At 42.6% G+C, this 13,325-nt stretch overlaps 1 protein-coding gene across 1 annotated transcript in view; it reads right to left on the reverse strand.

Annotated features, from left to right (window-relative positions):
• The window catches only part of LOC138349807 (nose resistant to fluoxetine protein 6-like), a 43,673-nt gene extending 37,683 nt beyond the window's left edge, over positions 1-5,990 (reverse strand). The window contains exons 1-2 of the mRNA XM_069313880.1: positions 5,709-5,990; positions 789-949 (exon numbers count right to left, since the gene is read on the reverse strand). Coding sequence (XP_069169981.1) covers positions 789-949; positions 5,709-5,905 — 358 coding nt within the window. The 5' untranslated portion in view covers positions 5,906-5,990. The remainder of the gene's footprint in view (positions 1-788; positions 950-5,708) is intronic.
• Positions 5,991-13,325: the final 7,335 nt, after the last annotated feature.

Raw genomic sequence — 13,325 nt, forward strand, 5'->3', positions numbered from 1 at the left:
ATTCTCTAAAAAGTTCGGTGTGTTTACTTTTGTCAAAGCTGTGTAAGTATCAGGAAACAGAGAATGAATGAACCATGAGGGGAAAGCGTTCAAGCCATTACGACTATATGGCACTTGGAAGGGATCAGGATAAGGATTTGGGATGGGACGGGGAGGAATGGTGCCCAACCACTTGGACGGTTGCGGCTTGAACACCGACGTGCATAAAGCGAAACTGTCGCTCTACCGTCCAGTCCAAGTGGTTGGGTAAGAAACAGAGAGAGAACAGAGCTTCCTTGTGAGTTGTAGTACTGAGTAGTTTACCGCCAAAAAGAAACTGCAAAACGTTGCTGAGTGCTCAGTGTTGTACTCATATTGGGGGTCAGTAGAGGGTAGAGGCAACATCTTTAAGTTACTAAAGTGTACAGTTCTCTAGACTCTAGACTCTAGACGCGGAGATAGATATTTAAAATAATTCCCTTTATAGCCAGCAGTAAATGTAGGTTAGGATGAGCTTAGTTGAAGAGATTATGGCACCAGGATCAGCTCCCAGACTGTATGTCCCACAAATGTTGGCGGTACACTGTTTACTGTATCTTAAAGTGCTTACTGCAGTACACCAATATTAGTAGTGACCGCGGTCACCACAACTCTCACCATGATGACCACAATAGTGAGCCAACACCACAACTCTCACCATGATGTCGACAATAGTGACCGCGGTCACCACAACTCTCACCATGATCACAAGAGAGCGGGGCAGTAGTGACCCAACAACACAACTGCCCCAACAACTGGTCACAACTTACAGATGACGGGCCAGAGGTGACCCTTGAGGAGGACCTCGGCGTACACCAGCGGGTTCCTGATAGCCTTAATGACCGCCTTGACGTCGTTACGACACGCCTCGTTCTTCACCACCTCGGGGTCCGTGGAGGGCAGGTACGCCCACGTCCACGCCTCCAACACCCTGACCCATCATAATAATAATAATAATAATAATAATAATAATAATAATAATAATAATAATAATAATAATAATAATAATAATAATAATAATAATAATAATAATAATAATAATAATAATATACTCTATACAATACACTCAAAGCTTATCTGCAAAACATAAAATAGGTGACTTTTCTCTCTCTTGTAGTGGAAATAATAATTATTTGCGTCTGCAGAAGAATTTTCTTGGCGAGAAGACTTTGAAAGTCTAAGGGGCTCCATTGACTAAAGTCTAATGGGCACCATTGACGAAAACAAAGTCAACGTGCCATGATTTGTTTTGCCGCTGTGAGGGGAGTCACTAGAGCAGCTGGAAGGGGTGAGGGGAGTCACTAGAGCAGCTGGAAGGGGTGAGGGGAGTCACTAGAGCAGCTGGAAGGGGTGAGGGGAGTCACTAGAGCAGCTGGAAGGGGTGAGGGGAGTCACTAGAGCAGCTGGAAGGGGTGAGATGGTCACTAGAGCAGCTGGAAGGGGTGAGGGGAGTCACTAGAGCAGCTGGAAGGGGTGAGGGGAGTCACTAGAGCAGCTGGAAGGGGTGAGGGGAGTCACTAGAGCAGCTGGAAGGGGTGAGGGGAGTCACTAGAGCAGCTGGAAGGGGTGAGAGGGAGTCACTAGAGCAGCTGGAAGGGGTGAGGGGAGTCACTAGAACAGCTGGAAGGGGTGAGATGGTCACTAGAGCAGCTGGAAGGGGTGAGGGGAGTCACTAGAGCAGCTGGAAGGGGTGAGGGGGTCACTAGAGCAGCTGGAAGGGGTGAGATGGTCACTAGAGCAGCGGGAAGGGGTGAGGGGAGTCACTAGAGCAGCTGGAAGGGGTGAGGGGGGTCACTATAGGAGTCACTACAGCAGCTGGAAGGGGTGAGGGGAGTCACTAGAGCAGCTGGAAGGGGTGAGGGGGTCACTAGAGCAGCTGGAAGGGGTGAGGGGAGTCACTAGAGAGCAGGAGGAGAATGGGACGGGTGTGAGGAAAGGCTCTCTGGTAGTCTGGAAAAGAGGGACTGAGCTTCATGATTACAAAAATAATTGCGATTGCACTTTTATTTTCAAATGAACGTTTTGAGTGCATGAACTAGAGACATAAGCCTACAGAGTACAGTGTCCAGAGTGCACAACAGAGTAGCCAGAACCTAACTGGAATTCAGTGACGCACAATGTGAGTTTTGTTATAGAATACCTCGAGTGGATCACATATTTGCGTTAAGAGATAGGTAACTGTTGTGGGATGCCTTCTTGGGAAGGTCAGTCATTGGCCTATGGGACCTGGAGACAATTACCAGTCTTCCTGTCCCCGAATACTGGAAACAAAGCAATGTAAAAAGTTGGAAGAATAATATTTCATTTTGTGGAGAGATTCCTGCAAAACACAGAGCTTGTGTGAGTGGTTGTGCTCTGTGAGTGACTGGTATACCACGTTCCATACCCTTCACCACCTTCCCTTCCCTTCCCTTCCCTTCACCACCTTCCCTACCCTTCACCACCTTCCCTACCCTTCCCTTCACCACCTTCCCTACCCTTCCCTTCACCACCTTCTCTTTTCTATCCTTCACCACCTTTCCCTACCCTTCACCACCTTTTCCTACCCTTCACCACCTTTCCTACCCTTCAACACCTTCCCTTCACCACCTTCCTTTCCAATCACCGACTTTCCTACCCTCCACCACCTTCCATACCCTTCACCACCTTACCTACCCTTCACCACCTTCCCTACCCTTCACCACCTTCCCTACCCCTTCACCACCTTCCCTACCCCTTCACCACCTTCCCTACCCCTTCACCATCTTCCCTACCCCTTCACCACCTTCCCAACCCTTGAGCACCTTCCCTACTCTTCTCCACCTTCCCTACCCTTCACTACCTTCCATACCTTTCACCACCTTCAAAACCCTTCACCACCTACCGAAGTGGGAGGGAGGGTCGGCCGGCCGACCGACCCTCGGTCGGTTAGGGAGCCGGTCGGCCGAGCGGACAGCACGCGGGACTTGTGATCCTGTGGTCCTGGGTTCGATCCCAGGCGCCGGCGAGAAACAATGGGCAGAGTTTCTTTCACCCTATGCCCCTGTTACCTAGCAGTAAAATAGGTACCTGGGTGTTAGTCAGCTGTCACGGGCTGCTTCCTGGGGGTGGAGGCCTGGTCGAGGACCGTGCCGCGGAGACACTAAAAGCCCCGAAATCATCTCAAGATAACCTCAAGATAACCTTCAAAACCCTTCACCACCTTCCCATACCCTTCACCACCTTCCCATACCCTTCACCACCTTCCCATACCCTTCACCACCCTCCATACCCTTCACCACCTTCCCATACCCTTCACCACCTTCCCATACCCTTCACCACCTTCCCATACCCTTCACCACCTTCCCATACCCTTCACCACCCTCCATACCCTTCACCACCTTCCCATACCCTTCGCCACCCTCCATACCCTTCACCACCTTCCCTACCCTTCGCCACCCTCCATACCCTTCACCACCTACCCTACCTTTCACCACCTTCCCTACCTTTCACCACCTTTCCTACCCTTCACCATATTCCATACCCTTCACCACCTACCCTTCACCACCTTCCCTACCTTTCACCACCTTCCCTACCCTTCACCATCTTCCCTACCCTTCACCACCTTCCCTACCCTTCACCACCTTCCCATACTCTTCACTACCTTCCCCTACCCTTCACCACCTTCCCATACCTTTCACCACCTTCCCATACCCTTCACCCTTCGTCATGCAGGTCGGCGTTCAATCCCCGACCATCCAAGTGGTTGGGCACCATTCCTTTCCGCCGTCCCATCCCAAATCCTTATCACGACCCCTCCCCAGTGCTATATAGTCTTAATAGCTTGGCGCTTTCCCCTGATATTATCTTCCCTTACAAAGCAATGCTGTGAATTCTTTCATTAGTCCATATTTTACAACGTGTTAAACAAATACATTATCGATAAACATCCTAAATATATTTTCGCGAAATTATGAAATATTATATAACCATATTTCCCCAAGAACCTGGGTGTTAGTCAGCTGTCACGGGCTGCTTCCTGGGGGTGGAGGCCTGGTCGAGGACCGGGCCGCGGAGACACTAAAAGCCCCGAAATCATCTCAAGATAACCTCAAGATAACCTTCAAAACGCTTCACCACCTTCCCATACCCTTCACCACCTTCCCATACCCTTCACCACCTTTCCATACCCTTCATACCCAGAGACGAACATTATTTGTTCGTCTCTGGGACGTCGTTCGACTCTAACAAGCAGTATTACACAATTATAAAAGATAGACTGAACTCTTGTCTACTTTCCTAGATGACCACAGTTTACAGTAAATTACAATAAATTATCAGGGGAAAGCGCCAAGCCATTACAGCTATATAACACTAGAAAGGGGTCAGGGTAAGGATTTGGGCTGGGGCGGGGGGAAGGAATGGTGCCCCAACCACTTGGATGATCGGGGATTGAACGCCGACCTGCATGAAGCGAGACTGTCATTCTACCTTCCACTCCAAATGGTTGGGCTATTAAATTGGGGAAAAGGACGCGTTCGACTTAAATTTTTCTTAAAAATTCTTAAAAATTGTCTTTAAATTCGACTAAAATTCTTAAAATGTAAATTTTAATTAGAAACAAATTTGTATGACAGTAGATGAAAACATGATATCTTTCACTTCCGCTATAAAACATTTTATCGACAGAAAAATCATCCAATTCCGAGATAACAAGAACTGGCACAAGAAATGTTCCAATTAATTGCGCTTGAGTTCCAGTCTTGTGTTTGATAACAGTGTGATACTTAAGTGCTCCTTCAATGTCAAAACATGACAATCTCTTTATTCTTTTGAGATACTTTATTTGGTATCTCAAAATACCAAATAAATCCGTGACAATCAAGTGATTGTCACGGATATATTTGGTATCTCAAAATACCAAATAAATCCGTGACAATCAAGTGATTGTCACGGATATATTTGGTATTTTGGTTTTATGATATATTTAATATGTCAAGAAGTATATATTTAATATAAACAAGAGGTGGTAGAGCGAAAAATATAAATAAAGATATCACAGCAAAGATATAACAATAATATTTACAATAATATAAAGATATCACAACAGTAATCCGGTTGTAGAGTCGGGTTTGTTCTCGACGCACAATCGAGAATTCAGGGTTCGAATCCCGGGCGGGACAGAAATGGTTAAGTACATTTTCTTTCACCTAATGCCTTTGTTTACCTAGCTTGATGTCAGAAAAACTCTGATGTCACACCCTATTACCATAACATCCCTGATGTCACACAATATTGCATGACAATACTGAAGTCACACCCTACTCCCCACGACATCCCATATGACACCCTAGACTCCCCACAACACCTCAGATGACTCCCTATACTCCCCCCGACACCTCAGATGACACCCTAGACTCCCCACGACACCCCAGATGACACCCTAGACTCCCCACGACACCCCAGAAGACACCCTACTCCCAACACCCCAGATGACACCCTACTCCCCACGACACCCCAGATTCCCCATGACACCCCCAGATGACACCCTACTCCCAACACCCCAGATGACACCCTACTCCCCACAACACCCCAGATCACACCCTACTCCCCACAACACCCCCAGATAACACCCTACTCCCCCGCGCCACCCCAGATGACACCCTATACTCCCCACTACACCCAAGATGACACCCTATACTCCCCACGACACCACAAAGACTGTGACTCACGAGGACTCGTCATAGGGAGCGCCACTCAGCAGGAGTCTAGGGAGGCCGTCGGCCGCCCGCGTCGCAGGGCTGCCCAGCCACTCCTCCGCCCCCAGCATGAAGACCTCAGACGGTGGCCACGTTGGGTCTTGTGTCGCCGCCACCACCACGCCGCTGACCAGCGCCACCGTGGCCGCCACCGTCCGCCACCTGTCCATCCTGCAGGAGTGGTGAGGACCCTGGTGAACGCCGCCACACACTGAGATACACCGATAACAGCACTGAAGACGGACCTCATCCGACTGGTCACACAATCACTGATAAACTTGTGTAACTGATAATGAGCCGCAATATTAAGTTGAAGCGTCATCACCATAACAAAAATAACAAAAACATTCTAAGGTCCAACATCCAACTTTTTTTTGTTCAATTATCAGCACTTGGATGGTTCTCAAGCGGTCATTTCCAAACCACTTGGGCTGGACGGTAGAGCGACGGTCTCGCTTCATGCAGGTCGGCGTTCAATCCCCGACCGTCCAAATGGTTGGACACCTTTCCTTTCCCCCCGTCCCATCCCAAATCCTATCCTGAACCCTACACAGTGCTATATAGTCGTAATGGCTTGGCGCTTTCCCCCTGAGAATTCCCTTCATGGGAACCATCGAAGATAGAGTCTTCAGTAGCAGACAAAAACCAACTGTATACTGCCGTTATGTAGATGACATATTCGTCATAGTCAAAGACTCAGATGAACTAATTGATCTAAAAAGCCATCTAGAGCGAGAGTCAGTACTCCGATTTACACATGAAAATAGTGAAAATAACAGTCTGCCTTTCTTGGATGTACTAATAACAAAAACAGGAACCTCTTTAAGCACCAGCGTATATACAAACCCTACCAACATAGGATTATGCCTGAACGGTAAGAGTGAGTGCCCCCAAAGATACAAAACCAGTGTTTTCAATGCTTATATTCGTCGAGCGCTTACACACTGCTCTGAATGGAGCAATGTGAGTAGAGAGTTTGAAAGAGTAACTCAGGTATTGGTGAACAACGGATATAGCAACACGGAAATAAACAACGCTATAAGAAGACGCCTGGACAGATGGTATAATCCTGAACCTAGAACAGAAACCACAACACCTCCAATAAAATTATATTGCATATCAACTAAGCGCAGTGAACATAAAAAAGAAGTAAGAATAATGAAGGAAATAATCCGTAAAGGAGTAAAAAGCACTATTCCTAACCAAAACATAGACCTGATCATATTCTATAAAACAAAGAAGATTACCGAACTCCTTATTAAAAACAGCCCGAAGCCGACGGAGAACCCTTTACAGCAGTCAAGTTGGTGTCAATCATGGAATCAACGTGAGACTTGCTAGAATGTTTTATGTATCACTTATACGCTCTGTGATTGACTACAATGCTCTACATCACACATCTCTTGAAACCTTGCAAAATGAAGCTATGCGTCTCATCCTTGGGGCTACAAAGTCCACGAAAATAGTTAATATGAGAGCAGAGTTAAAATTACCTACCATGAGTGAATTTTGTCTATTAGCACAGTTTTCGGCGTGAAGGCATTGAGTAGATCTAAACAACACATGAAGTTTCAAGCTAAACTTTCTAATATGCTGCACTCACCTGAGGTCTATAGAAGAAGAACGAAATCTGATTATGTATTTTGGTTCTACAAGGTAGCCAACTCCATCAAAATATTAAACATGTACCCAACTCAATTAATGATTAATCAACCAATTACTCCATGGGATAACTGGGATCTATCAGTTGATTTTGTAAATGCGCTCAAGAAAGATAGTGTGCACTCTACATTATTAAAACGGTTAACACTAAAAAGCATCACTGAAAGTACACAGAGTATGGGTAACGATATGTATCAGTGCTATTTCGACGGCTCTGTAGAAGAAGGTGGACGATGTACCGGATGTGCATGTAATATATTTGAACAATCTTCTCTCGTACATACAGCAATGAAGCGCGTCAATGACTGGGCAAGTACAACTCAAACCGAACTTGCAGGCATATACCTTGCCACTGAATTTTTAAAAGACAAAGGCAGTGGACTTATATACTGTGACTCGCAGAGTGCACTCCTGGCATTGAACGCACATAGTAGTGACACCCAGAAAATAGTCAGTGATATTCGAATGAATGTTTTAGCTGCTAAAGAAAACAGATTTGAAATTAAATTCCTATGGATACCATCACATGTTGGCATCTCAAGGCATGATATATATATATATATATATATATATATATATATATATATATATATATATATATATATATATATATATATGTCGTACCTAGTAGCCAGAACTCACTTCTCAGCCTACTATTCAGGGCCCGATTTGCCTAATAAGCCAAGTTTTCCTGAATTAATATATTTACTATAATTTTTTTCTTATGAAATGATAAAGCAACCCTTTTCTCTATGTATGAGGTCAATTTTTTTTTATTGGAGTTAAAATTAACGTAGATATATGACCGAACCTAACCAACCCTACCTAACCTAACCTAACCTATATTTATAGGTAAGGTTAGGTTAGGTAGCCAAAAAAAGCTAGGTTAGGTTAGGTTAGGTAGGTTAGGTAGACGAAAAAACATTAATTCATGAAAACTTGGCTTATTAGGCAAATCGGGCCTTGAATAGTAGGCTGAGAAGTGCGTTCTGGCTATTAGGTACAACATATATATATATATATATATATATGCACAGACTACCCTATTCCAGTAGCTGAAGTTTATAACTTTTTAGACACTCAACCCACCAGGAGACTCGAACACTGGCCAACAAGGTGGCAGTTGCATGCTGTATCCACTACGCTATACTTCAAAGCCATAAGAGAGGTAGGAATTCTGGGGTATTTAACCAACCAGAAATTCCAATCCTCTCCCAGGCGATGAGATAGTGTGGGACCTCGGATGCTCTTTCATCGGTTCCTGTTATATGGGAAAACTCAGTGCCAAATGCTTAATGCACAGACTACCCTATTCCAGTAGCTGAAGTTTATAACTTTTTAGACACTCAACCCACCAGGAGACTCGAACACTGGCCAACAAGGTGGCAGTTGCATGCTGTATCCACTACGCTATACTTCAAAGCCATAAGAGAGGTAGGAATTCTGGGGTATTTAACCAACCAGAAATTCCAATCCTCTCCCAGGCGATGAGATAGTGTGGGACCTCGGATGCTCTTTCATCGGTTCCTGTTATATGGGAAAACTCAGTGCCAAATGCTTAATGCACAGACTACCCTATTCCAGTAGCTGAAGTTTATAACTTTTTAGACACTCAACCCACCAGGAGACTCGAACACTGGCCAACAAGGTGGCAGTTGCATGCTGTATCCACTACGCTATACTTCAAAGCCATAAGAGAGGTAGGAATTCTGGGGTATTTAACCAACCAGAAATTCCAATCCTCTCCCAGGCGATGAGATAGTGTGGGACCTCGGATGCTCTTTCATCGGTTCCTGTTATATGGGAAAACTCAGTGCCAAATGCTTAATGCACAGACTACCCTATTCCAGTAGCTGAAGTTTATAACTTTTTAGACACTCAACCCACCAGGAGACTCGAACACTGGCCAACAAGGTGGCAGTTGCATGCTGTATCCACTACGCTATACTTCAAAGCCATAAGAGAGGTAGGAATTCTGGGGTATTTAACCAACCAGAAATTCCAATCCTCTCCCAGGCGATGAGATAGTGTGGGACCTCGGATGCTCTTTCATCGGTTCCTGTTATATGGGAAAACTCAGTGCCAAATGCTTAATGCACAGACTACCCTATTCCAGTAGCTGAAGTTTATAACTTTTTAGACACTCAACCCACCAGGAGACTCGAACACTGGCCAACAAGGTGGCAGTTGCATGCTGTATCCACTACGCTATACTTCAAAGCCATAAGAGAGGTAGGAATTCTGGGGTATTTAACCAACCAGAAATTCCAATCCTCTCCCAGGCGATGAGATAGTGTGGGACCTCGGATGCTCTTTCATCGGTTCCTGTTATATGGGAAAACTCAGTGCCAAATGCTTAATGCACAGACTACCCTATTCCAGTAGCTGAAGTTTATAACTTTTTAGACACTCAACCCACCAGGAGACTCGAACACTGGCCAACAAGGTGGCAGTTGCATGCTGTATCCACTACGCTATACTTCAAAGCCATAAGAGAGGTAGGAATTCTGGGGTATTTAACCAACCAGAAATTCCAATCCTCTCCCAGGCGATGAGATAGTGTGGGACCTCGGATGCTCTTTCATCGGTTCCTGTTATATGGGAAAACTCAGTGCCAAATGCTTAATGCACAGACTACCCTATTCCAGTAGCTGAAGTTTATAACTTTTTAGACACTCAACCCACCAGGAGACTCGAACACTGGCCAACAAGGTGGCAGTTGCATGCTGTATCCACTACGCTATACTTCAAAGCCATAAGAGAGGTAGGAATTCTGGGGTATTTAACCAACCAGAAATTCCAATCCTCTCCCAGGCGATGAGATAGTGTGGGACCTCGGATGCTCTTTCATCGGTTCCTGTTATATGGGAAAACTCAGTGCCAAATGCTTAATGCACAGACTACCCTATTCCAGTAGCTGAAGTTTATAACTTTTTAGACACTCAACCCACCAGGAGACTCGAACACTGGCCAACAAGGTGGCAGTTGCATGCTGTATCCACTACGCTATACTTCAAAGCCATAAGAGAGGTAGGAATTCTGGGGTATTTAACCAACCAGAAATTCCAATCCTCTCCCAGGCGATGAGATAGTGTGGGACCTCGGATGCTCTTTCATCGGTTCCTGTTATATGGGAAAACTCAGTGCCAAATGCTTAATGCACAGACTACCCTATTCCAGTAGCTGAAGTTTATAACTTTTTAGACACTCAACCCACCAGGAGACTCGAACACTGGCCAACAAGGTGGCAGTTGCATGCTGTATCCACTACGCTATACTTCAAAGCCATAAGAGAGGTAGGAATTCTGGGGTATTTAACCAACCAGAAATTCCAATCCTCTCCCAGGCGATGAGATAGTGTGGGACCTCGGATGCTCTTTCATCGGTTCCTGTTATATGGGAAAACTCAGTGCCAAATGCTTAATGCACAGACTACCCTATTCCAGTAGCTGAAGTTTATAACTTTTTAGACACTCAACCCACCAGGAGACTCGAACACTGGCCAACAAGGTGGCAGTTGCATGCTGTATCCACTACGCTATACTTCAAAGCCATAAGAGAGGTAGGAATTCTGGGGTATTTAACCAACCAGAAATTCCAATCCTCTCCCAGGCGATGAGATAGTGTGGGACCTCGGATGCTCTTTCATCGGTTCCTGTTATATGGGAAAACTCAGTGCCAAATGCTTAATGCACAGACTACCCTATTCCAGTAGCTGAAGTTTATAACTTTTTAGACACTCAACCCACCAGGAGACTCGAACACTGGCCAACAAGGTGGCAGTTGCATGCTGTATCCACTACGCTATACTTCAAAGCCATAAGAGAGGTAGGAATTCTGGGGTATTTAACCAACCAGAAATTCCAATCCTCTCCCAGGCGATGAGATAGTGTGGGACCTCGGATGCTCTTTCATCGGTTCCTGTTATATGGGAAAACTCAGTGCCAAATGCTTAATGCACAGACTACCCTATTCCAGTAGCTGAAGTTTATAACTTTTTAGACACTCAACCCACCAGGAGACTCGAACACTGGCCAACAAGGTGGCAGTTGCATGCTGTATCCACTACGCTATACTTCAAAGCCATATATATATATATATATATATATATATATATATATATATATATATATATATATATATATATATATATATATATATATATATATATATATATATATATATATATATATATATATATATATATATATATATATATATATATATATATATATATATATATATATATATATATATATATATATATATATATATATATATATATATATATATATATATATATATATATATATATATATATATATATATATATATATATATATATATATATATATATATATATATATATATATATATATATATATATATATATATATATATATATATATATATATATATATATATATATATATATATATATATATATATATATGTCGTACCTAGTAGCCAGAACGCACTTCTCTGCCTACTATGCAAGGCCCGATTTGCCTAATAAGCCAAGTTTTCATGAATTAATTGTTTTTCGACTACCTAACCTACCTAACCTAACCTAACCTACGTTTTTCGGCTATCTAACCTAACCTAACGTTTAAAGATAGCTTAGGTAAGGTTAGGTAGGGTTGGTTAGGTTCGGTCATATATCTACGTTAATTATAACTTCAATAAAACAAAATTGACCTCATACATAATGAAATGGGTAGCTTTATCATTTAATAAGAAAAAAAATTTAGAAAATATATTATTTCAGGAAAACTTGGCTTATTAGGCAAATTGGGCCTTGCATAGTAGGCTCAGAAGTGCATTCTGGCTACTAGGTACGACATATATATATATATATATAAATATATATATATATATATATATATGTCGTACCTAGTAGCCAGAACTCACTTCTCAGCCTACTATGCAAGGCCCAATTTGCCTAATAAGCCAAGTTTTCCTGAATTAATATATTTTCTCTATTTTTTTTCTTATGAAATGATAAAGCTACCCATTTCATTATGTATGAGGTCAATTTTTTTTAATTGAGTTAAAATTAACGTAGATATATGACCGAACCTAACCAACCCTACCTAACCTAACCTAACCTATCTTTATAGGTAAGGTTAGGTTAGGTAGCCGAAAAAGTTAGGTTAGGTTAGGTTAGGTAGGGTTGGTTAGGTTCGGTCATATATCTACGTTAACTTTAACTCCAATAAAAAAAAAATTGACCTCATACATAATGAAATGGGTAGCTTTATCATTTCATAAGAAAAAAATTAGAGAAAATATATTAATTCAGTACAACTTGGCTTATTAGGCAAATCGGCCCTTGCATAGTAGGCTGAGAAGTGAGTTCTGGCTACTAGATACGATATATATATATATATATATATATATATATATATATATATATATATATATATATATAAATATATATATATATATATATATATATATATATATATATATATATATATATATATATATATGTCGTACCTAGTAGCCAGAACACACTTCTCAGCCTACTATGTAAGGCCCGATTTGCCTAATAAGCCAAGTTTTCCTGAATTAATATATTTTCTCTAATTTTTTTTTTTATGAAATGATAAAGCTACTCATTTAATTATGTATGAGGTCATTTTTTTTTTATTGGAGTTAAAATTAACGTAGATATATGACTGAACCTAACCAACCCTACCTAACCTAACCTAACCTAACCTAACCTATCATTATAGGTTAGGTTAGGTTAGGTAGCCGAAAAAGTTAGGTTAGGTTAGGTTAGGTAGGTTAGGTAGTCGAAAAACAATTAATTCATGAAAACTTGGCTTATTAGGCAAATCGGGCCTTGCATTGTAGGCCGAGAAGTGTGTTCTGGCTACTAGGTACGACATATGTCTATATATATATATATATATATATATATAT

This window comes from Procambarus clarkii, chromosome 7 (assembly GCF_040958095.1).
Source record: "Procambarus clarkii isolate CNS0578487 chromosome 7, FALCON_Pclarkii_2.0, whole genome shotgun sequence".
In the NCBI taxonomy this organism is placed as follows: Eukaryota; Metazoa; Arthropoda; class Malacostraca; order Decapoda; family Cambaridae; genus Procambarus; species Procambarus clarkii.